General features: G+C 37.3%; 1 protein-coding gene across 2 annotated transcripts in view; it reads left to right on the plus strand.

Annotated features, from left to right (window-relative positions):
- Window positions 1–8,414, plus strand: part of RAB3C (RAB3C, member RAS oncogene family) — a 297,846-nt gene extending 289,432 nt beyond the window's left edge. For both annotated transcript variants that reach the window (XM_030321390.1, XM_030321383.1), the window contains exon 5: window positions 645–8,414. In XM_030321390.1, coding sequence (XP_030177250.1) covers window positions 645–832 — 188 coding nt within the window. In that variant the 3' untranslated portion in view covers window positions 833–8,414. The remainder of the gene's footprint in view (window positions 1–644) is intronic.
- The last annotated feature ends 17,632 nt before the right edge of the window (window positions 8,415–26,046 follow it).

Here is a 26,046-nt window from a genome sequence, read left to right on the forward strand (position 1 = left end):
TATACAAAGCAGTGAACGGCTAAGAGGACACAAAAATTTCTGAAAGGAGGTTGAAGCACATTTAAGGTAAATCCAGTGACTCCTTAGTGCCACCTTGTGTCCAGTTAGATGCTGAAAATTTACCAAAAGCCCACCCTCCCTCCTTTCCTGGGGCCCCAGCAGGGCAGACACAGAAAGAGTCAGACCAGACCCTGGTGATGTTTGGTAGCCCCTATTGCAGGTTAAGGAAAACATGTAAGTTAAAAGCTTTGATAGAATCTGAAATGGGACAAGAAAGATATGCCAAATAACATCCATCTTAGAGAAGTTTTCAAGAAGCTACCTGGTGCCCGGGAGTTGGAAGGACATGTTGTGGCAATTCCTCGATGTTGCCCTTACTAACTTCTGCAAAGAGATTTGTTGGTGTTCATTCAGCCGTGCTGGTAGCAAAAAAAAAAAAGAAAAAAAAATAGGGAAAAATAAAATGGGAACACAGCCGTGAACAAAAGAATTTGATAGCAAGATGATAACATTTGTTCAAATTGCATCTTGGGCCCACCTCTTCTCTCTCACACAATCAACCAGCCAAAAACATCATCAAGTCCCATTTAGTTTTCAGCAGAAGTGTAAAATGACCAAGCTGTGTTTCTCTTTGTTTCCTCCAGGGTTTGAATTTTTTGAAACAAGTGCCAAGGATAACATTAATGTCAAGCAGACATTTGAGCGTCTTGTGGATATCATCTGTGACAAAATGTCAGAGAGTTTGGAGACGGATCCGGCCATCACTGCCGCAAAGCAGAACACAAGACTCAAGGAAACCCCTCCTCCACCACAGCCCAATTGTGGTTGTTAATGTCCCCACAAAGGCAGTTCTGCGGGGCGGGGGGCACATCACCAACCAACAGCATTTATAAATGGTTGATTAACCTTCATTTATACTGCCTAATAATTATTTGAGGGAAATCTTTGATGTCAGTGGCTCATACATGCATTCAATTCGTGGGAGATTTCCTGTGTTAATATGTGGCAAATATGTGATCTCAAATTTGTAAGGACTATCCATCTATAAACATCTGGTATTTGCATGTAATTTGTTACTTGTCTTTGTAGGTTCTTTTTGTTTCAGATTTCTTCTCAAGATTAAGCTACTGCTGGGACCTCAGACTGTAATTTCACTACAACTGACTTTTGTGCCACGGGTTCAAATTTGCAATTCACTTGTATGGATGATAAACAAGGAATTGTTTGTGTGTGTGGACAAGAGGAGATCTCAGGAGACCGTCATGGGTCTGGTTAGTTTACCGTTCAGGAAATGTGTCTGTTTTTCAGTGTTATTAATAACTGAGGAGACCATTGACTATAAAGAACTTAAAGTACTGTGTTTGAAACTCTTGCCAATTTTCTAAGACATTAAATCTAGTTCCAGTGTGGGAAGTAGAATTATTTAATAGGAACTAGATTTAAACAATCCTCTTAATTTAGTTGTTTAAATGATCAATGTCTCTAACCCAGGGTTACTGTTGCCACTGTATGTGCCCAACATTCTGAATAGTTGAGGGCACCAACAGCCTGAGAGGCATCTGGTTAAGGCATGATGTGACAGTTGTTTTAACCAAGACAGGTAGGAATACCTGCAGCTAACAAAGGACTGCGTTCACCCCTATTTCCCTAATAACTGCCCCCCCATTACACACAAATCACCACCACTTTCTGAAACCATCACCAATGCTCAGAATCAAGCTCAAGTTGAAGCTTGTTAGAGCCCCTCTTCTCACAGGATAGAGGCTTGCTTCCCAAACCAGTGCCTTCTGTTCACACCTCAGCTACATTCTTGTATAATACAAGTAATTTAAACAATATCCCAATGGTTCAAAGATTGAGGAAAAGACCATGTTTATCTCTAGTCTTTTTCAATCCAGTTCTTCCTAATTCTAATGCATATCCCCATTCCCTATAGGAATAACAAGCATACAAATCTCACCAGCTCTTTTCATTGGGCACCAGAAGGAAATTGGCATCTCAGCACATCCAATATTGTTTGCAGTTTATATGTTAGGAAGGCACAGATTGGCAGATGTAGAAGGACAGTTTCATTAGGTAGAGTCACTTTCCCCGTCTTTTGGTGGCTATGTTCAAGTTTTTTTTTTCCCTCTCTTCATGCACAGTTCCTGTAAAAGTATTGGGTGCAAGTCTTTTTAGCAAGGATACTGATAGGTAAATTTGCCATTGGATAATAAATGTCTACAAGCTAAAGAACTAGGTCATATACATTATTAGTAAGAAAGTGAAAATTACAGAATACCTGTGGGATGTTTTAAGCCTATCAGTGTCATTTCTCACCTTGAGCTTCAGATCCACTAATTGGTAATAAATTTCCACCTTGGCACCCTAGATGGCAGGCCACAGCTTAGTAAAGACAAGAATGTCTTATTGGATTTTAATGCGCCAACAAGCTTCAAGAATTCCAGAAATGACAGTGAAGGGAAAGAGAAGGGGAGTGGCAATCAAAACATATTTGTTTGCTACAGAAGCCTATTTGCATGATAGTGCACTATTTCTATAACCTGGACTAGAACATGGCCATGTTCAATGATAGAGCTGTTACGTTCAGTTGTATAATCTAATACCAAGCAAGAAGGCAAGGAAAACTTGCCTCTCTCACAGCCCCATCCCATATACATATACAGATGTCCGGGACCTAAGTATGAAGTCCACATGGCTTTTACAAGGACCTTGCTATATGCATTATTTTAAAGGGGAGAGCAGAATCAGGGTCAGAAATGTAGAAGGTAAAGAGCTGAGTTTTACTTTTGTGTAAACCCCTTCTCTGAGAAACTGACTGAAATTGGCCCTAAGACCAAAAGACCAAGTCAGGAGCCTACTTCACAATGTCAGACATGACTAATTTGAACTAATTAGTTCAAAATTGGACTAATTTATGGCAGTCAGGGAAGCGGGATGCCCAAGTGTCATTGCCAAGGAACTGTGGATACTTTGTTTTCCAAACCTCAGTTGAGGTGGGGCTTTCCTAATTCATTCTCTGTCCTGAAGCTCCCACCCAGGTGTGAGTTTCAATGAGAAGTTTCCAGAGGGGATTGTAACAGAGCTCAATGCTATGAAGCATTAGGAAGAGAGGATATTCTCTATTCCTAATTTTACTAACGGATTTTGGTTTTAAAATTAAATATTTTTTGTCATAAGAGGTAATGCTGGAGGATTCAACTATATTACTTAAAATTTTTAACACTAATTGCAATGTTTAACCTTTTTGCTGACAATACACACACACTCAGCCTCTTACATTCTCTCCATCCCTCACAAAAGCTTAATAGCCACAAATTGTTTTTAACGATGGCGTAAATTTGTACTTACAAGATCAAGATACCTTAAAAAGTACATAGTGTGTACATTTAAAACATCCATCTTGTTGTATTTGATACAATTCAATTAGTGTTTCAAGTATGAATCTGTCTCTCTGATGCCCATCTTCTCACCCTCACCCCTGCCATTACTTTGAGAAACAAACCTTGATTGTTGAGCAAATGCTTCCAAGAGCTTTGGTGTTGGCACATTCCTTTCCATTCTTAGTTCAAGTGCAAACCTGGACTGGAAAGTTTTTCATCTAAATAGGTGTCCTCCAAGTGGATGGGCATTTACATTTCGGAGGACATGAATAGATGAAGAAGGTGCATGATATTTCTCAAGTCCTAAGATGGCAGTTTAAATGTGGCATCCCATGTTTGGGGTCCTAAGAACAATTGAGTTAGGACAGTCCATCCCTTCTTTGCTGCTGCACTCCCCTCTCCAGCACAGCTTCTACTGCCTTGGTGAACTTTGCTGTAGGTTCTTCTAATTCCTGCTGGGGTTTACCTCAAGTCAGTATCCCTTTGCTGCCTGGTAAATAAGTGCTAAGATTATTATTTCTCAAGGGAACTAGGATGCCTTCAGTTGTAGCAGAAAACTGCAGCATCATTATGATAAATGTGAAGGATAAATTCTACAAAACTAAAACCTAACTTCAACAAGACACTCAAACACATGGTGAGCATGTATCTTTCACCTACTTAACCCTGATCCAGATTCATTATAGTCCTTTTGTTGATCACACCGGTCATTTTTCAGGGACCAATTTAAACCTCCAATTTTGACCAAGTCTATGCTGAAAATAGACTTTCACATATTAAATATTTTTTAAAGTAAAAATACTCCACTATTAAATGAACTTCCATAAAGCAACAGTAGTTTTGGAATGTGGTAGTCTGTTATCAGAGGTTCATCCTGATGGGCTTGGTCCACTGTGTGTCTTATTGCACAATGAGTATGTCTTATGCCATCCTCGGTTGACCATGTGGCACTTGTCAGACTATGTTTAAAATGGATCCAGACTCTACCAAGCCATCTTAAGGCTGAGGTAGTAGCTGCATGTGAAAAACTGTGACCTAAATCTTATCTTCAAGTCATGACTAAAACCCTTTGAGACCAAAAAGTGTTTGTGAATAGTTTTCATATACTATTAGAATTCTCAATCAGGTATTTCTGGTGTGGTATATTTAGGAAGTGGTCTTTCTGTCTGAAGAAACTTTAAGTTAGAGAGTTTGCATGACTGGTAACTCAAACTCTTTGTTCCTTTGTGTGTATACTCAGAGTGCTAGGTCAGGGTAGCATGTGAGCAACTTGACCCATGTGGCCTTTCTATTCACCCCCCTGGAAGATATAACCTCTGCAGCACTGCTTTGCTTTGCCTGTTTGTGTATACTACTTGTGCTTGAGTAGCGCACCAGTAAAATGAAGAAGCCTTTCCAACAAGCTGAACTGGTAGGGTCAGTTTTCTGGATTGCTTTGTATTTTAAGTGTTTTTTGACCAAAGCAACATAAACCTGTTTTCTATTCTGGAATGAATTAAGACAAATTGGGTCAAAGATGAAATTTATGACCAGGAAAAAAAAAAAAACTCTTTCTCCCTATGATGCACTTAAAGGGCTCTAGATTCTAGAAATACAGTATCCCCTAAGGGTGCAAAAACAGGTCTGGGATATTTATTTAAAATAATATGTATGTATTATTAGCATTTCATAAGTAAATGTTTTTTTTTTTCTTAAAAACCTTTACAGAAATGTTGGACACTCCAATCAACTAATTCCCTTTGGTAGATTAAAATATTTACACTTAGGCCACTTCCAACACACACACGCACACGCGCACACACACACATACAGATACCTTTTATATGAAGGGAAATTTTCATATATGGTGCTTTCTCAGTGCTAGGGAAAAGGGAGCTTCTGCTGTGTTCCAACTGTAACTCACATGTTGTTTAAAAAGGCCTACACAATAGATTCTTTGCGCTGATTTCTGTGTGCACATAATTTCCAGTAAGAATAGAGAAAAATACGTTTTGCCAACATCCTAGAGAAAAATAATTTCCAAACCTCTGTCAGAGCATGTAGCTGGTAAGGAATTGAACTTTCCAGTTGTGGTTCTCTTTTCCACTTCCTGGTGGGTTTTTTTTTTTTTTTTTTCATTTTTTAAAGCACTATCCTCTCACTGACTGACAGGACCGAGAATAGGATGTGAGATTCAAATTCCACCACTTCCCTCCCATCAGCACTACTGTTGGTGGAGTTTCAATCAATAAGTATTTGCTGAAATGAAGTTGGGGGTTTACCTGTGTATTTCCTTCACCTGTAATCATACTTTCCTTCCTAGTGGACAACTGAGAGTTGGCTGTGGCTTTTTTTTTTAATGGCCATATTTCCATATTCATGTTTGTGGCTAGGGATGCTTAGGTTCATGAATGCTGTTCTTAAAGACACAGATGGTACGTGACCCATACAGGCCCCTGGCCTTTCAGGGACGTGAGCATGACTTGCATCTGTCTAGTGGTTCCATATTCCTCATCAAAGTGAAATCTGGGGATTGTTTGCTCTATCAGTAGTATGGTTTTCCATGCATTGTTTCATCATCCCTAGGATGTGTGCTAAATGAAAACTTCCTGTAATTCCTGTTAATATATTGTTGTCGTCAGACGTGATGTGATACCGTTGGACTGTCCAAATGTACAACTATTTAATGGTGTTTGTGGAACTGAAATGTCTTAAATGTTGCATGAAATATGTTATAAAAATAGATTTGTTTTCTATTTTTCAACACCTCATAATTGAGGGTTCATGGGCCAATAAGTGCAATATTTAATGACTTACTCAGTGTATATAAACTAGCGTGCAAGAGTGAATTATAATGAATGTGTGAGATGCTTTGATGGCTGTGTAACTTATTCAAATTATTTCTTGTAGCTGTATTTGTCTAGTGGTGCAATTTATACAGTAAGTACCTTATTGGTGTCATGTGAAACTCCTCTGTGCCTATTTTAAAGTACTTTTTTTCCTATAAAACCAAACATTTAGTATCTGCAAATATATGTCAATTTTGCGCTTTAGAATTGTGGATTTTATTTTTAAGACAGAATCGATGTTCATTCATTTTATATAGGCATTCCCTTCTTGAATTCAGAATTTTCCTCTTATAAGAGGCTAATTTAGATACCTAAGAAAAAATATGCACATAAGGTAAAGTCATATTTATTCTTCTCAGAAATGTTGATCACATATTCTGTGTGCTAAGAATTTTTCTTGCATTTGTGTGTATATTTTGTTATTAGATTTTGTATTTTGTTTGCAAATTCAACACTGTCAACCCAGGAATTCTAAAACATTGATGTCTTTTTAGGTTGTAGTTAATGTTTTACTCACTTACAATTCTCAATTGTCCACACTGGTGATAGAGGAGAAGCAAAAGTCAGAATTCTTAATTTTCTTTGGTATTTCAACATAGATTCATATATTCATCCTCAAACCCCCTTGGTTAATCTTACAATTAGAGGCCTAGAATTTCAGTGAGATGCAAAAATTTAAAAAAAAAAATTAGGCCTGGTTGCTGGATTAACAAAAACTGTATTTTTTTTTACATGAGGTTTGAAGTAGATCAACTACCTTAAGTTTCTATATGCCAATTTAATTTTTAAGGCAAAACACTCATTTTAATATTGTACTTTGCCTTTTCATTTAGTTAGCAAAATAAATGATGATACCCGTAGGAAGAAAAGTTATGATTTGTTCACTAAAAGTGATGAAAAACAGTTGGTTTTAGATAACCTTGGCCATCTGTACATCATATGAAACCTTCCATTCTTTCTACAGCAGTTGCCTGAAATTGACATGTGAGGATGTGCCAATAATCTTAAATGGCTTTGGGCTACCACCAGTGATGTGTGGCCCTATTTTTAAATGTGATAGCGTGAAATTTATACTCAGCTCTCAAACCAACTGAAGAAGTCAAGTGAATGTGGATGAAGCAGGGAGATTAGGGATGACTTTGTGCCAAATTGGAAAAAAAAAAAAAAAGATGAACGTAAGCAGGGAGCCAACACTAGAATAATTTAAGAGCATATGTAAATGTTCCGTTAGTCATCATCACAATTATTGAATACCATGTGCTTAGTGCTGTGGGAATTAAACAGGGAAGATGTATGGTTCCTACCCCTACATACTGACTGAAGAACAGGGAAAAAAATACCAGGATATTATGTGAATGCTAAATTATGGCAGGATAGAGGAGTAGAGAGAACTCTAAGAAGAGTGAGACTCAAGAATGTGATCCCAGCAAGAATGAGATGAGATTTTTCCAGACAATACATGGGCAAGGTCACATTATGTTCCCTGTGAATGGAAATGTGCAGAAGGGGCAGCTATATATCATTGCTTTTCTGCAGAGAACCCAACTGGCCTTGTAAAAGCCAACAGATTACCCTGTTTGGCGCCCTCTTGCTTTTGTCCCCATGAGGAAGACAAGTTGCAGCATCGACATATTCCTCTGTGCTGAGCAGCCCCAGACTCTGCCACAAAACATCAACTGCTTTAAAGTCACATAAGAACAGTTGATTTAGACATTTTGCCCATGCATCAAACCACAAAACATTGTATAATCCAATGTCAACAAGACAGATGCGTGCCCAGAGATTTTTCTGTAGTTCTACGTTTCCCACTGAGCATTTTGGGAAATGCACAAAGACTTTTGTAACCGGGCACTTTCTGGCTCCTCAGTGACTGTTCTATGGAGCTCTTCTTCAGAAAATATTCAGTAACAGCTTAGTGCTTTCATATAGTGATTGTGACATTTAGTTGAAAACTAACTGCTGCACAGCAAATATCGTGACTCTTATGTGTCCACAGGAGCTCTTGTCTGGGTTTAAAGCTACAAAGTATTCACATTGTGAAGTTTTAATTCTCTTTATTGAAATTGTGTAAAAACTGTATGTGCTCTATTAGGTATTAAGTTTGTATGTGAATTCTGTATAGAAAGTGGTTTTTGTTCTTTGGGTTTATCTTGTTTTATTTTTTGGAGATTACAATAAATATCTAAGAGACTATATTCCTGAATTTCTCAGCCTTAGTCTGGTAATTTTTTTTTTCGTTTCCTTTCAATTTGTATTATTTTTGGTCTTAGGATGCCTATTTTCATTTCTTGTTACCTTTCTTCTACAATCCTAGACACATTGGTGAGCTTGAACTAGAGAAAGACTGTGAACATACTTTTATTTCAGGCTATGGTTTTCTCAATTGTGGATTTGGACTTAGCCAGAGGAATTAATTCTAACTGTAATCTTTGAGGGTAAATACTGTATTATACCAGACTGAATGCATTCCAGGGTCCTAAAGCTCTTGGTTAGAGAATCAAGAATGGCTGCCAACATACTAAAAAGTCACCTCTACAATGTCAAACACCGTTTATCCTTGCATCTGCATTCCAGGGTCCAATGATCATATTGGTATCCCACTAGCACCGCTTAAGGGCATTCACAAAGGACAATGTATGAGTGTTGTGAGTTTTGTTTGATATGTGGTGCATGGTGTAGTGATGCTTCAGATGCGGTGCGGGCTTGCTTTGGTCTTGGACCTCAGGGCATGCTGAAGCATGCAGCCATCAATCTCTTTGCATCACAGCTGATCTCCTAGTAGTTTCAAGATCTCTTAGTGATCTAATTGTGCTACTAGTTCTATTTCTAGATATTTTCTTCTCAATGTGTTCTCAGGACCATTTCCAGACTCTTGCTAAATGTAAGTCAAGTGAGGTCCCGGGAATACTTACATGGGTCCAAACAGCTTCCTAAACTGAATTTGTTAACAGGAATCTCACCTACCTGAGTAGACAAAACTAATAGGATACAAAGAATCCACATGAAAGAAAAAAATAATAAAGGGCTTCCAGTTATATTGTCTATTCTATTCCTATTCTAATTCTATTCTCTATTTTAATTCATGACTCTACATGAAAATACATACACAAAAGTCCTGACCCTCAATGAACTCATATAATTTTAACAAAGGAAACTTCCCACTATGAATTACCAACATATATAAATTTAATTTTCCCTAAAATGTGTGTCTAATAACTGAACATTAGAAATTTATTTTAAAAGATCTCACCCAAAAATGTCTTCCTTAAAATTTTATGAAATACATTTTTTAGGGAATAGTCCTGTACCCCTCAGATACAGTGGTAAAAATCTTGCCAGGGGCAAGATTCCAAGATGACACATGCTTCCTGGTCATTCTGAGGTTACTGTGGCCAAACTAGTTTCAATGGGTTGTAGTAGAAATTCCCTCAACTATCATCTTACTACCTTAGTAATAGTACTTAATATTATTATTAATAAAGTAATACTTATTATTATTTAGTAATAATATTCCTGGATTTGAATTAAATTTAAAAGTGAAGCTTCTGTGTGGCTATTGCTTCCTCAACAGCATTAACAAGGTAGACAAGAAGAATACATCTGTTACCCTTAGAAGATGCTAGGCTTCCTACTGCACTTGAAAAAGATGTCTTTTTAAGAAAAGGGCACACAGCAGGCCATAGTCTTTGTATGCTTCTTGTGCAATTGTCACCCCTTGGCTTTCTTACTTCACCTACCAAGTCCAAAGAATCTTTAGTCTGGTGGAGAGGTAGTCTAGCTCTCTAGCTTTCTTCCTGATCTATTTATGTCCTGAGTCCTTTACATTCCAGTTTCTTCTTGATGAACTCTAAGTCTCATATAATTTCAACTAAAAATCATATTCTCTATTTTTTAATGTTTTGTCTATCCCTTAAAACAATTTTACTGGTTACCTTTCTTCCACTCAGAGTATAAGCAATATAAGGAGGACAGTTATTGGGAGAAAATCTGGATTAAGGTTTCAAAATGGTATCTTAGGAAATAATTATAGAAAAACTTGCTAAATGCCAATATAGAGGTTACAATGTGAAAGCATACAACAGGAGCAATTAACCCAGACTGGAGGCAAGGAGATTGGAATATTCTAAGAAGGCCTACAAGAAGAGATGAGGCCTAAGCTAAACACAGATCTAGAAGTTGGGTAGGGGCAGAGTGAAAGAAGATCGTTTCTAACAGAGCAGCAAATGGAAGCCAGGGAGGTATCTCAAAGCATAGTGTATATGTACTCCAAAGCCATTCACATAAGTGACCACGGGGTGGAAGAAAAGGAGAATAAGACTAAGGCTGAGATCTTGACACTTGTCTGAAATGCTTTCCAAGTCTGGATTTCATTCTCCAGTTGTGAAAGAGTCTTAAAGGGAGAAATTGGTTTCATCAGATTTGACTTTTGGAAGATCACTCATGTGATAATAGTGGAAACAGAAAAGCACCAGAAAAATGTCCTAACTATCCACAGTTACATGCCTGAGTTAAGGATGGCTCCCTATTGAGGAAGAGTGGGAGACACAGGACATTTCAGTTTAGAAGGGAGGTAGTGATAACCTGTAATATTCCAGCAGAGGGAGAACTAGAAATCAAAGGTGCCCCTGAGGTTTCTGACTCAGCTTATTATATAGATATTAATGTCATTATCTAAGACACAACAGTACAGGGTCTTATTCAAGATGGAGACATGGCAAGATTCTGAACTCACTTTATCCCACAGATACACGAAATGTGCAGGTATATGTGGAACAACATCCTCTGAAAAAAGCGCCTAAACACCAGCTGAATAACACATAAACAGTGGAAAAAAGGAGGCACACACACCACACACACATCAAAGTGTGCCAGAGAGGAGGATTTTGCCGTTAAACCCCACACTGGTCAAGGTGACCACCCCAAGCAGGAGGGACCTCAAAACCAAGAGCTTCTGCTTATGGATCAAAAGGTTTCTCCCCACATCAGGTATCCCAACTTTTAAGGCCTGTACCTCAAAGATGAGCCTGCAAAACATCTAGATTTAAAAGCCAAAGGGACTCATATCCATGAGACTTGCAAGTATATAGCAAACTAAAAAACTGCAATTAAAGTGCATGTGGGCTCATACTTCATCACAGAGGCACTCAGCTGAGAGGAACCCAGACTTAATGGCAAAGAGGCTTATTTACTTAAAGCACCATGCTGAGGAACACACATCTAATGTAACACATCTAGAGGCTGGAGATTTCTCTGGGGACTTAAGCTGGTGGGCATCATCTTTGTATTCTCCTCTCTACCACTCCCTCTCACTGCAATCTCTTGAAGGAGAGCTGTTTTCATCCTCTGGCACCCTGATTTGTGCGGTAGCTACACAGATAATACGTCTAAATCACCTGGCTCTTATGGCCAGGGGAGCTTATGTTTAAAGGTCCCAGAGGACTGTAACCCACAGAGACACAGTTCTTAAAGGGCCACCACACTGAAAGCACGGCAAAAGGCAACAGAAGGAGAAACCACATCTTTCTGTGAAAAGAGGCCTAATAGTTTATCTTGGTCACTGGGACCTGAAGGTCAGGATTATAATTAAACACACAGCTAAGCACCCACAGTAATCTTCTCCAGAAACCTCATGGAGTAGATTTTATTTGTGTTCTCCCTCTACCATGTTTCACAGGGCAAGTACCTCTCAAAAACTGGTGCATCAGACACATACAAAAGCCCCACTCTACGTCTCTTGCTAAGTTTTATGTCTTATGCCTCAGTGTTTGTTGTCGCCACCCAGGAGATGTCCCTTAAGTGCCTACCTCTGGTGGTCACTAAGAGTTGCATTCCTGGGTCTCACGGGACCTTAAGGAATAAACTGGTGTTTCTTGGCAGTATAACACTCAAGTCATTGTGCAGAAAGCAGAATAAAACACAACCCAGTCTTTCATGAAAGAGACTTATTTGCCATGCCTGGACTTTCAGCCTCAGAAATCACCTTCTCCTTTGACACACAAAAAGGGGCCAACTGAATTGCACTGCAGGGATGAGGTCTTTGGAGACTCTCTTTGTGCTCTCCCTCTGTCTCACTTCAGACCACTTGTATCTCCTGGAAAGGACCTTGTATGCTATTCTGGCATGCTCATTTTTGTGACTGCCACTCAAGGGACACCTCTAGATAGTGTCCAGTAAGACCTATGATTGCAGTCACATAAAACTGTATATTTGCATACTCTAAAACCTGCTGCCTGACAGTCTGGCTCCAATAAGCCCAAATCTACATGCTGAGATATTCCCATTTAGAATATTAACACCAGGAAATACTGGTAGCCACTAAAAATAAAATTGGCTGTTTGGAAATCACAAATATTTCAGAGACAACCAAAAGGGCAGGGTTTAAAGATAAAGTTTCTATATGAGGTCATTCCTTCAATCGTGGAAGAAGTTGCTTTTTTATCGAATGAATAAAAACCTGGGTGACTCAGTCAGTTAAGCATCTGATTCTTGGTTTTAGCTCAGGTCATGATCTCACAGTTCGTGAGTTCGAACCCCATGTTGGGCTCTGTGCTGCTAGTCTGAAGCTTTCTTGGGGTTCTCTCTCTGCCCTTTCCATGCTCATGCACACACTCTTTCTCAAAATAAACAAATTTTAAAAATTAAACAAATAAAAACCAACATAAAGTCAAACAAAGAGAAGAAACAGAGGAGTGTCTTCCAAAAGAAAAAACAAAACCTCAGAAAAGCCCTTAACCAAATGAATAAATCTATGTGCCTGTTCACAGGGATGTTTACTGAGTTGGGAGAAGAATGGATGAACACATGGAGAACTTCAACATAAAAGACAGACACTATAATCAAGTGTCAGATAGATGTCAGAGAGCTAAGGAATACATTAAATGCACTGAAAAATACACTAGACGTTCAACAGTAGACTAGATGAAGTAGAAGAAAGGATCAGGGAACTCAAACACAGTAATAAAACTCATCCAAAGAGAGCAATAACAACAATGAAAAAGAAAGAAAGAAAAAAAAATAGCTTAAGGGACCTACAGAACATCATAAAGCAGACCATATTTAGCATTATAGGGGTCCCAGAAGGAGAAGAGAGAAAGGGTAGTAAGCTTATTTGCAGAAATAATGGCTAAAACTTCGATAACCTTAGGAAGGAAACAGACATCAGATCCAGAATCCCCAAGAGTGACAAACAAAATGAACCAAAAGAGAACCGCAGCAAAACACATAAAATGTCCAAAGTTAAAGACAAGAAGAGCCTCTTAAAAGCTGAAAGAGAAAAAGCCACTTGTTAGGTACAAGAGAACTATCACCAGATTTATTTTCAGCAGAAACTTTGAGGGCCAGAAGGAAGTTGTAGGATATTTTCAAAATGCTGAAAGGAAACAACTATCAACTCTACATAGCAGTTACCATTTAGAACAGAAGGAAAGAGAGAGTTTTCCAAATAAGCAAAATCTAAAGGAGACTACCACTAAACCCTTCTTATAAGAAATACTGAAGACATTTCTTCAAGCTGAAAATATAGATTGCTTATGAGTAATAGGAGAACAGATTAAAGTATAAAACTCACTGGTAAATATAAACATGCAATAAAATTTAGAATATTCTAATGTTGTAAGGTTGGTGGATTAACCCTAACTTGTACAAGAAAACATAGGCAATAATCTAACATCAGCCTTATCAACATATTTAAGCATATGTTTCCTCAGGCAAGCCAAACAAAATTAAAAAATGAATTATTGGGACTACACCAAAATAAAAAGCTTTTTCACACTCACCTAAACCATCAACAGAACAAAAAAGGAAACCTACTAAATGGCAGAAGATACTTTCCAATGATATATCTGTAAAGGCCTAATAATCTATGTATATAAAGAACTACAACTCAACACCAAAAATACAAATAATCTTATTTTAAAAATGGCAGAAAACCTGAATAGACATTTTTCCCAAGAAGACATACTGATAGCCAACAGAAAAATGAAGAGCTGCTCAATATCACTCATCATCAGGATTTGATACAAATCAGAACCACAATGAGGTATCATCTAACACAAGTCAGAATAGCTAGTATTAAAACAAACAAACAAAGTATTGGTGAGAATGTAGACAACAAGGATCTCTCATACACTGTGAAAGGGAATGTTAATTGGTGCAACAATTGTGGATATTCTTCAAGAAATTTAAAATAGAAATACAATATAATGCAATAATTCTATTACTGGGTATTTACCCAAAGAAAATGAAAACAGTAATTTCAAAAGATATATGTACCCCTATATTTATTGCAGCCTTATTTACAATAGCCAAGATATGGAAGCAACCTGTGTCCATAGATGCATAAATGGGCAAATAAAATCTTAAAAAAATAATAATATTAATATTATTCTACCATACAGAGAATAAGATCTTGACATTTCCAACAACATGGATGGATCTAGATGTTATTATAAGTTAATTTAGTGAAACAGAGAAAGACACCATATGATTTCACTTCTGTTTAGAATCTAAAAAAGAAAACGAAAACAAAAAAGGCAGAAATAGACACATCAATACAGAGAATTAATGGTTGCCAGGAGTGTAAGATAAGATGGAAAAATGGGTGAGTGGGAGGCACAGTCATCCAGTTATGCAATGAGTAAGTTACCAGGATCAAAGGTAGCACATAGAGAATACAGTCAATGATCCTATAATACTGTTGTATGGTGACAAATGGTATCTACACTTGTGAGAGCATAGCATAATGTACAGAGGTATTTAATCATTAAATTGTACACCGAGACTAATGTAACATTATTCACCAACTATACTCCAATAAAAAAATTAATGACATTCAGTGGCTGAATGGGTAAAAAACAAACAAACAAAAAAAAACCCTTGGGGCGCCTGGGTTGCTCAGTTGGTTAAGCAACCAACTCTTTATTTCAACTCAGATCATGTTATCACAATTCGTGAGTTCAAGCCCCACATCAGGCTCTGCACTGTTGGTGAAGATTGAGATTCTCTCTCTGTCACTCCCCTTTTCACACAGACTCTATGTATCAAAATAAATAAATAACCATTAAAAATACCCAAGACCCATCACTATGCTGCTTACAAGAGACTCACCTCAAATATAAGGAGATCCACAGACTGAAAGTGAAGGAAAGGAAAAAGATACTCCATTAACATAGAAACAAAAAGAAAGCTGGTTAGATGTACTTACATCAGACAAAATAAACTTTACAACAAAGACTGTGATATAAGAAAAACAAGGGCATTATATAATGATAAAGGGGGTCAATCCAACAAAAGAATACATTTGTAAATATATATTACCCAACAAAAAACACCTCTACACATAAAGCAAATATTTACAGACCTAAAGGGAGAAACAGACCATGACACAAAAGTAGGAGTCATAACTTGCACCAATGGATAGATCATCCCAGTCAGAAAATCAATAAGGAAACATGAGCTGTAAATGACGTATTAGACTAGATGGACTGAAAAGATATATAGAGAACAAATTCTATCCAAAAGCAAAAGCTCATATATTCTTCTCAAGTGCAAATGGAGCATTCTCTAGGATAAATCATATTAGGCCACAAAATGAATCTTAATAAATTTAGGAAGTTAGAAATCATACCAATGATCTTTTCCAAACACAATGTTGTGAAACTAAAAATCATTTACAAACGAAAACTGACAAATCACAAATACGTGTAGATTAAACAACATACTAGGAAACAAACAATGAATCAAAAAAGATACCAAAAGAGAAATTTAAAAATGCAGTGAGTCTAATGGAAATACAACATACCAAAACTTATGAGTAGCAGCAAAAGAAGGTGTAGCAGGAAGTTCATAGTCATAAATGACTACATTAAGAATACTGATAAATCTTGGGGTACCTGGGTGGCTCAGTCGGTTAAGTGTCCGACTTCAGCTAAGTTCATGTTCTCACAGTTGGTGAGTTTGAGCCCTGCGTCAGGTTCTGCTGACAACTCAGAGCCTGGAGCCTGCTTCAGATTCTGGGTCTCCCTCACTCTCTGCCCCTCCCCACTAACACTCTGTCTTTCTCTCAAAAATAAAAACAAAAAATTTAAAAAAAGAATATTAATAAATCTCAAATGAACAACTTTACTCCTCAAGAAACTAGAAAATGGGGGACAAATGAGGTCCAAAATTAGCAGAAGGAAGGAAATGACAATGATCAGAGATCAAAGAAATGAAACAGAGACTGAAGAGACAATAAAAAGGATAAATGAAACTAAGAGCTAGTTCTTCAAAAATATAGAAGTGCCAAGCACTTAGTTAAACCCTTCAAGAAAAAAGGGCTACAGGGGAGCCTGGGTGGCGCAGTCGGTTAAGCGTCCGACTTCAGCCAGGTCACAAGCTCGCGGTCCGTGAGTTCGAGCCCCGCGTCAGGCTCTGGGCTGATGGCTCGGAGCCTGGAGCCTGTTTCCGGTTCTGTGTCTCCTCTCTCTGCCCCTCCCCCGTTCATGCTCTGTCTCTCTCTGTCCCAAAAATAAATAAAAACGTTGAAAAAAAAATTAAAACAAAAAAAGGGCTACAATAAAATCAGAAATTAAAGAAGAGACATTATAACTGATACCACAAAAATACAAAGAATTTTTAGAGATTAATATGAAGAATTATAAACCCCCAAACTGGACAAGCTAGAAGAATTGGATGAATTCCTCAGATTATATAATTAACAATAATGACTCATGAAGAAATAGAAAATAGGAACAGACTGATTACTAGCAAGGAGTTTGAATCACTAATCAAAATCTCCCAACAAACCAAAGTCCAAGAACATATAGGTTCTCTAGAGAATTACACAAATATTTAAAGGATAATACCAATTATTCTCAAGCTCTACAAAAAAAAAAAAAAAAAAAAGAAAACCCTTCCAAATGATATTACAAGACTAGCATAATAATGATACCAAAACCAGACACAGGCAAGACACACACAAACACACACACACACAAATTATGGGCCAATATCGTGATAAACATAAGATACAAAAATTCTCAACAAAGTATTAGCAAGCAAAATTCACCAATATTTTAAAATACTTTTACACCAAGATCAAGTGGGATTTATTCCAGGGATAAAGAATGGTTCAACACCCACAAATCAATGTGATGTGCCACACTAACAAAAAGAGGGGTAAAAGTCAGAAGATAAATTCAATACACACAGAAAAAAGCATTTGACAAAATTCAACATGCATTTAGGATAAAAATTCTCAACAGTGTGGGTATAGAGTCAATGTAACACAATATAGTAAAAGCCATACATGATAAACTGATAGCTAACAATGCATACAATGGTGACAAGCTGAAAGATAAGGAAAAAAACAATGATGACTACTCTAAACGCTGTTAACCAACATAGTACTCGAGGTCCTGGCCAGAACATTTAGGCAAGAAAAATAAAAGGCATCCAAATTGGAAAGGAAGAACGTCACAATTTGCACATGACGTAATATTATATATAGAAAATCCTCAAGATTCTCCAAAAAACCCTATAAATGAATGCAATAAGTTTGTAGGATACAAATGCCAGTATACAAACATCTGTTGGGTTTCTATCCACTAACAACAAACTCTCAAAAAGAGGTTAGTTAAACCATCTCATTTACTATTGTATCAAAAAGAATACCTAGGAATAAATTTAACTAAGGAGGTCAAAGACCTGTACTCTGAAAACTAGAAAACATTCATTAAATAAACTGAAGAAGATACAAACAAATGGGAAGATATTCCATGCTTATGAATTGGAATAATATTGTTAAAATGCCCATATTAACCAAGCATAATCCCCAATTTCGTGGATCAAATTATTATCACAATTTGAATGGCATTTTTCACAGAAATAGAATAGACCTATGATTTGCATGGAATCACAAAAGAACCCAAATAGTCAAAGCAATCATAAAAAGATCACAACTGTAGGCATCACACACTTCCTAATTTCAAACTATATTATAAAATTATAGTAATCAAAATAGTATTGACATAAAAAACAAACACGTAGATCATTAGAAGACACTTTAGAGTCCTGAAATAAACCTGTGCACACATCTTCCATTTATGACAAAAGAACCAAGAATATGCAATGTTAAAAAGACTGTCTCCCCAATAAATGGTTGGAAAATAGGATAACCACATGCTAAAACATAGAACTGAACCACTTTCTTACACCATACACAAAAAGAAATTCTAAATTGATTAAACATATGAATATAAGACCTGAATCCATAAAACTCTTGGAAGAAACATAGGCGGGGCACCTGGGTGGCTCAGTTGGTTAAGCGTCTGACTCTTGATTTCAGCTCAGGTCATGATCTCACAGCTCATGGTTTCAAGACCCTTGTTGGGGTGTGTGCTGACAGCAAAGAGTCTACTTGGGATTTTCTCTCTCCTCTCTCTCCTCCCTCTTTCCTTCCCGTCCTCTCCCTGCCTCTCTCTGTGCTCACCACCCCCTTCTCTCAAAATAAATAAACATTTTTTTTTTTTTTTTTTAGAAAAGAAACATAGGCAATGCATTCCTTGACATTGATTTGGTCCTAGTGATGACTTTTTAAGTATGATTCCAAAATCAACTAAAGCAAAAACAAACACAGGGCTATATTCAAATAAAAAGCTTCTACAGACCAAAAGAAATCAACAAAATGGAAAGGCAACCTACCGCATGGGAGGAATTATGTGTAAATCTTATATTTGAGAAGACACTAATATGCAAAATATATAAAAACACTCCTACAACTCAGTACCCTTCACTGAAAAAATTTGGATTAAAAAATGGACATAGGATCTGAATAGAATTTTTTCCCAAAGAAGATACACAGATGACCAAAAGGTATATGAAAAAAGATGTTCAGCATTACTAATGATCAGGAAAATGTAAATTAAAACTACAAGGTATGAGATATTACCTTATACCTGTGAGAATGACTATTATCAAAAGGACAAGAAATAATTGGTGTTGGTGAGGATATGGAGAAAAGGGAACCCTTGTGCACTGTTGGTGGGAATGTAAATTGGTGCAGGCACTGTGGAAAACAATGTGGAGTGTCCCCCCAAATTAGAACTACCATATGATTCAGCAACTCCATTTCTGGGTATTTACCCAAAAAAACCAAAAACACTAATTTGGGGGGTGCTTGGGTGGCGCAATTGGTTAAGCATCCGACTGTTGATCTCAGCTCAGGTCATGATCTCACAGTTCATGCCTTCAAGGCCAGCATTAGGCTCTGCACTGATGGCACAGAGCCTGCTTGGGATTCTGTCTCTCCTTTTCTCTGCCCCTACCCTGCCTGTTCCCCCTCTCTCCCCTTCTCCTCTCTCTCTCTCAAAATAAAAAAACTTAAAAAATCTTTAAAAACCCTACTAATTTGAAAAGATATATGCACATTCATGTTCACTGCAACATTAAAAAAATCCTGTGTTCACCAATGGATAAACAAAAACAAACTATATATATATATAGTGGGTGTGTGGGTGTGTGTGTAGTCGGGGCGTGTGTGTGTTTATGATGAAAAATTATTCAGCCATTAAAAAAAAGCAAAGCATGCCATTGCCATTTGCAACATGGATGGACTTTGAGAACATTACATTAAGTGAAGTAAGAGCAAGACAAATACTTTTGATCTTAGGTGATTGTGGCACCAGTGGCAGTGACACTAGTAATCCTTTTAGCAGAAGATAAAATCAAAGTGGCAGGTGAAATTCTGAAAGGTGACACAGCCTGCAGCTGGAGGGTCCTGTGCTCTTCAGCAACACCCACGTGTCTGAGGAAAGACCTTCATGATTTGGGGGAGGGAAAAGAATGATAACAAGGCAGACAAGAAGAACAGGGAGGACATGTTTTTTATAACTGGTCCCAGGGTTTCAGCAAGAGGTCCAAGGTCAAACGTCTGGAACTATCCTATTCAAGGATCCCCCTACTGGGCCATAGGCACATCAAAAGTCCCACACGTCTTCCAGCTCTGTTTCCAATTTTTTTAACACCCGCTTTTTTTTTTTTTTTTAATTAAAACAAGCTTGTTCTCAACTTTAACAAGGAGTTGGCTCAAGTAAGAGAAACCAAAACCTTGGGTTATATCGCCACCTTGTGGAAAACAAAAGAAGGACTTCTAACTGCCAAACTGTTCAACTGTTAAATCATGTAAGATGATGTAAAAGCATTATCTACTTCCAGCGTGGCAGTAGAGACACATTTCATCAAGCACTCTCAAAAATTCTAGGAATATGGTACTGCAAAAAGAAATTGACAATTCTCCAGCAATTGAACTAAAATATATGGAATTGTGTAATCTATCTGATAAAGACTTCAAAATACCTGTTATGAAGAAATTCAACAAGCTGCAAGAAAACCCAAGAAGACTATCAAATGAATTCAGGAATAAAATTAATGAACAGAAGAAATTATTTACTAGATTTTCAAATTCTAAAAGAGAAACTAACCGAAATTCTAAAGCTAAAGAAATCAAAGAGTGAGGTTAAGAATACTTTAGAAATTACTGGAGGGTACTTGGTTGGTTCAGTTGGTTGAGCATCCAACTCTTGATTTCATCTCAGGTCATAACCTTGAAGTTCATGGGATCAAGCCTCACATGTGGCTCTGTCCTGACAGCACAGACCCTGCTTGGGATTCTTTTTTTCTCTCTCTCTCTTTCTCTCTCTGTCCCTCCCCTGCTCCTTCATTCTCTCTCTCTCTCTCAAAATAAATAAATAGAAAGCACTGGAAATATAGCAGATTAAGGGGAAGAGATAAGAAGAAATTGTAAGATAGGAACAAGACATTAGTCAGGTTAGAGGAGAGAAGATAACTAAGTTTTTTTTTTTTTCCTGAAGTCAAGAAATCCTCTGAGAGTTATCAAACTCCATTAGAAAAACCAGAATAATCTTATACCAGATGGAGAAGAGTGGGATAAATGGACAGAGAGTTTTCTTAAAGCAATAGTAACAACAAATTTCACAGACTTAGGGGAGCAAATGGACATAAGAAGCTAATATAACACTTATCACCTCAGAACAAAAAGACTTTCTCCAATACATTATGATGAAACTGTCAAAATCTATGATAAAGAATTGTAAAAACAAGAAAAATAGACAGTACCCTACAAAAGAAACCCTATTAGGGTATCAGCAGATTTCTCAGGAGAAATTCCACAGGCCAGAATAGAGTTGGAATGACATAACCAAGTGTTGAAAGAAAAATTGCTAGCCAAAAATACTCTACGTAGTGAAGTTATCCTTCAGAAATAAAGGAGAAATAAAGGCTTTCCCAGACAAACAAATCTGAGGGAGTTTATGATCTCTAAATCTGTTAAAAGAAACCTTGAAAACAGCTCTTTAAGTTAAAAAAGAATTCAAAAAACTCTGTTAATGTGAACACTAGCCAAAATTAGAAAACTGTAACTGTTTTAGAACAGATCATTTAACCATTATGCTAGAATTAAGCACTTAAGAGAAGAAAAGCATTAAAATTATAACTACAATTTTGTAACCAATTCATAACATAAAATAAATTTGACAGCAAAAAAAAAAACAAAAGGGGAGGAAAAAGTGGAAGGAACCACTATAGGCAAAGGAAGATAAAATGCTATCACCAGAAAAAATAACTGTTTTATTTAAGAGATGTTGTATGTAAACCTCAAGGTAACCACAAAGCAAAAATGTATAGCAGAGACCTAAAACATGAAAGGGGGGGGGGGCGGGGGTATTGAGCCAGTCACCATAGAAAATCATCAAGTTACAAAGGCCAACACAACCAGAAGGTAAGAGAAACAACAGAGATAGAAAATAACCAGAAGGCACAAGATAAAATGGCAGTAGCAAGTCCTTACATCAATAATCTCTGTAAGCCCAACTGATTTGAACTCAGTAATCAAAAAGCACACAGTGGCTGGATGAGTAAAAAACAACATCCATTTATATGGTACATAAAAGAGATTTATTTTGGCAGCACCTGGGTGACTCAGTTGATTAAGTGTCCAGCTCTTAAGTTCAGCTCAGGTCATAGATCTCACACTTTGTGAGTGTGAGTCCCATGTTGGGTTCTGTGCTGACAGTTTGGAGCCTGCTTGGGATTCTGTCTTTTCCTCTCTCCCTGCCCCACCCCTACTCATTGTGTGCTTGCTCTCTCTCGCGCTCTCTCTCTCTCTCTCTCTCTCAAAATAAATAAACTTAAAAAAAATATAGAAAGACTCATTTTGGCTCTGAAGACACACATAAGTTCAAAATGAAGGAATGGGAGATATTCCAGGCACATAAAAACCAAAATAAAGTGGGCCAGCTTAACTTAAAATCGATTTCACGCCAAAAATGGTAATGAGAGAAAAAAATTGTATTATAAAACAGAGGTCAATACCTCAATAAGACAAAACAGTCGTAAGTATGTATGCTCCTAAGACTCAAGCACCAAAAATATATTAAACAAATACTAACAGACATAATGGAGAAAGAGACAGTATAGTAAGAGAATATTTCAATGCCCCACTATTAACAATGGATAGATCATCCAGACAGAAAATGATCAAGGACATACTGGAAATGAACCACACTTTAGAACAAATGGACTTAACAGACATATCCAGAACATTCTTTCCATAAACAGCACAATACACATTCTTCTTGGGGGGAGGTGATTAAGATTGCAGAGTAGGACGATCCTGAGCTCACTTCCTTCCAAAGACAAAACAAATCTATAACTACATATGAAAAACTACTTCTGAAAACTAACTGAAAACTAGCTGAACAGATTTTACTACAACGAAAGATTTAAAGAAAAAGCCAAACTAAGATGAGTAGGAAGAGCAGACCCACAGTCTAGTCAGGATCCAAACCCCTGAAGCAGGAGGTATATCACCATAGAGGCCCTCCCTGAGGAACAAAGAGTTAAGCTCCATTCTGGGCTCCCCAGCCCAGAAAACTTGCACCAGGAAAAAAAGCCCTCATATCTGACTTTGAAAACCAGCAGAACTTATGTCCTCTGAAGCCAGAGGGGGCATTAGGAAACCAACACTCTGCTTTTAAAGGGCATATGCATAGTCTCACTCCCTTCAAGTCCCAGCACAGAGACAGCAGTTTGAAAAATCCCTGGATTACAAGTGAACAAGATCCATTGACTAATTTTAGGCTATGTGCCTGAGGGTCAGGGATCTCTTGGAAAGTTCTGCAGGGATAGAAATGCTGGTGGATATGTTCTTTTTATCACTTTCATTCTACCAAGCCAACCAATCCTGGTGGAAGATATTTCTGACACTCTCCATCTACTGTGCTAGTACTGCTCACCCTTACCCTAGTATGTCTCTGAGAAGTCATCCCACCAAAACTGTCAGCCCAGCCAGTGTCCCTCCCAAGTGGCCCTCCATTTTGCCACATCCAGGTGCTGACCTTGACCAGTACCAGTATTGCCTCAAGAAGCCCTCATCCTAAAGCACAGAGGGAGCTTCACACTCTAAAGTGCCCACAACAGTCACATACAGGCCTCATGGCCAGCCATGCCAGTTTCAACACTGTAGAACTTCACTCTATAGGAGTTCCAGCTGGACCTCCCCTAGAAAATGAGTTGGGACAAGTCACACTTACCAGCACACCCATGGCAATTTCAGTCCATTCCCATAGGTAGTCACAGTGAGGGACAACCCCACACACTAAATGGAGCCGAGAACAGGAGGTGCACACAGCCCACACGGAGGCTACTCCTGAGGCATCTGGCTTGGTTGGCCAGTGAGGTTTGTGTCTTTGAGCCCCCCAGGATATCTTCTGCATAAAGCTACCTCTTCAAGACTAAGAGATGTAGATAATATACCCAGTACACAGAAAAAAACCCAGGGAATTAAAAAAAAATGAGGACACAGTGGAATATATTCCAAATGAATACAAGATAAAACCTCAGAAAAAGAGTAAAATGAAATGGAAATAACCCACCAGATAAAAATTTCAAAAAAGGTCATAAAGATGTTCACTGAACTCAGGAGAATAGATGAACACAGTGAGAACCTTCAAAGATGTAGAAAATATTTAAAAAAAATCAGAGTTGAAGAATAAATGTAATAAGAGAAACAAAAAATATACCAGATGGAATTAACATCAGACTAGATAATGCAGGAGAATAGATCAGTGACCTAAAACACAGGATAGTGGAATTACCAAATCAGGACAGTAATAGCAAAAAGAATTAATAGAAATGAGAGCCGTGTGAGGGACACTTAGGACCATATTAAGCACAACTTTCACATTGTACAGGTCCAAGTAAAGGAAGAGAGAAAGGAATGGACAGAAACCATTATTTGAAGAAATAATGGCTGAAAACTTTCTTAACCTGGTGAAGGAAACATATATTTAATTCCAGGAATCAGAGACACCCAAATATAATGGAACCCACACAAGACTCATTATAATCAATGTGTCAATAGTTAAAGATTAAAAGAAATCTTAAAACATCAAAAGATAAACCAGTTACATACAGAAAAACTTTGTTGAGGCTATCAACTGATTTCTCAGAAGAAACTTTACAAGCCAGAGGAAAATAGCATGATATATTCACAATGTTGAAAAAAAAAATGCAACAAGAAATGCTTTACTTTTCAAGGTTGTCACTCAGAATTGAAGAGATAAGGGGTTTCCCAGACTAGCAAACATAGAAGGTGTTCATCACCACCAAACCTGCATTACAAGAAATGTTAAAGAAACTTCTTCACAAAGAAAAGGCCTTAACCAGAAATACAAAATTAAGAAAGAAATAAATCTTACTGGTAAAGGTCAACATATGGTGAAGATACTGGATAAACCACCTACATAACTAGTAATAAGGTTAAAAGACAAAAGTAACAAAATTTTATAGACCTAAAATAATTAGTTAAGGATATACGAAATGATAGAATGTAAAATAGAACATCAGAAACCTGAGAGTTGGGGGAGGGAAGTAAATATGTAGTGCTTTTAGGATGTGTTTGAACTTAAGCAACAATCAACTTAAAATAGACTGTTATACACATACAATGTTATATATGATCCTTATGGTAACCACAAACCCAAAACCTGTAACAGATACCCAAAAAATAAAGGAAAAAGAAAGTCTAATACTAAACAAGATTACCTAGTCACATGCAAAGAGAGCAAAAGAAAAAGGAAAAAGAGAAGAAATGAAAAAGAACCAGAAAAAAAAAATCAACAGAACAAAGTATGTATCTATCAATTATTACTTTAAATATAAGTGGACTAAATGCTCCAATCAAAAGACCTAGGGTAGCTGCATAGATAAAAGAAACCAACATAAATGCTGTTTTAAGAGAGTCACTTCAGATCTAAAGATACAGAGACTCAAAGTGGAGGGATGCAAAGAACTTTTTCATGAAATGGAAGCAATAAGATGGAAAAAAATCTAGGAGAGCCCTATTTATATCAGACAAATAGACTTTAAAACAACTTTTATAAGAAGGAACAAAGTAGGTCATTACATAATGATAAAAGGATAAATCCGCCAAGAGAATATAACATTTGTAAATGTACACATGCCCAACATAGGAGTACCTATATACAAAAAGCAATAAAGCTAGACATAAAGGAAGAAATTGATAAAGTAATAGTTGAGGACTTTAACACCCCACTTACACCAATGGATAGATCATCCAGACAGAAAATAAATGAGAAAATATTGGTTTTAAACAACACATTAGATAGGTTTACAGATATATAGAAAGCATTCCATCCAAAAAGCAGCAGAATACACATTTTTATAAGTGCATGTGTAACATTTTCCAGGATAGGTCGCATGTTAGGCTACAAAACAGGTCTCCATCAGGCTAAGAAGATGAAAATCATATCAAGCAA

Source organism: Lynx canadensis, chromosome A1 (assembly GCF_007474595.2).
Source record: "Lynx canadensis isolate LIC74 chromosome A1, mLynCan4.pri.v2, whole genome shotgun sequence".
NCBI classification, from domain to species: Eukaryota; Metazoa; Chordata; class Mammalia; order Carnivora; family Felidae; genus Lynx; species Lynx canadensis.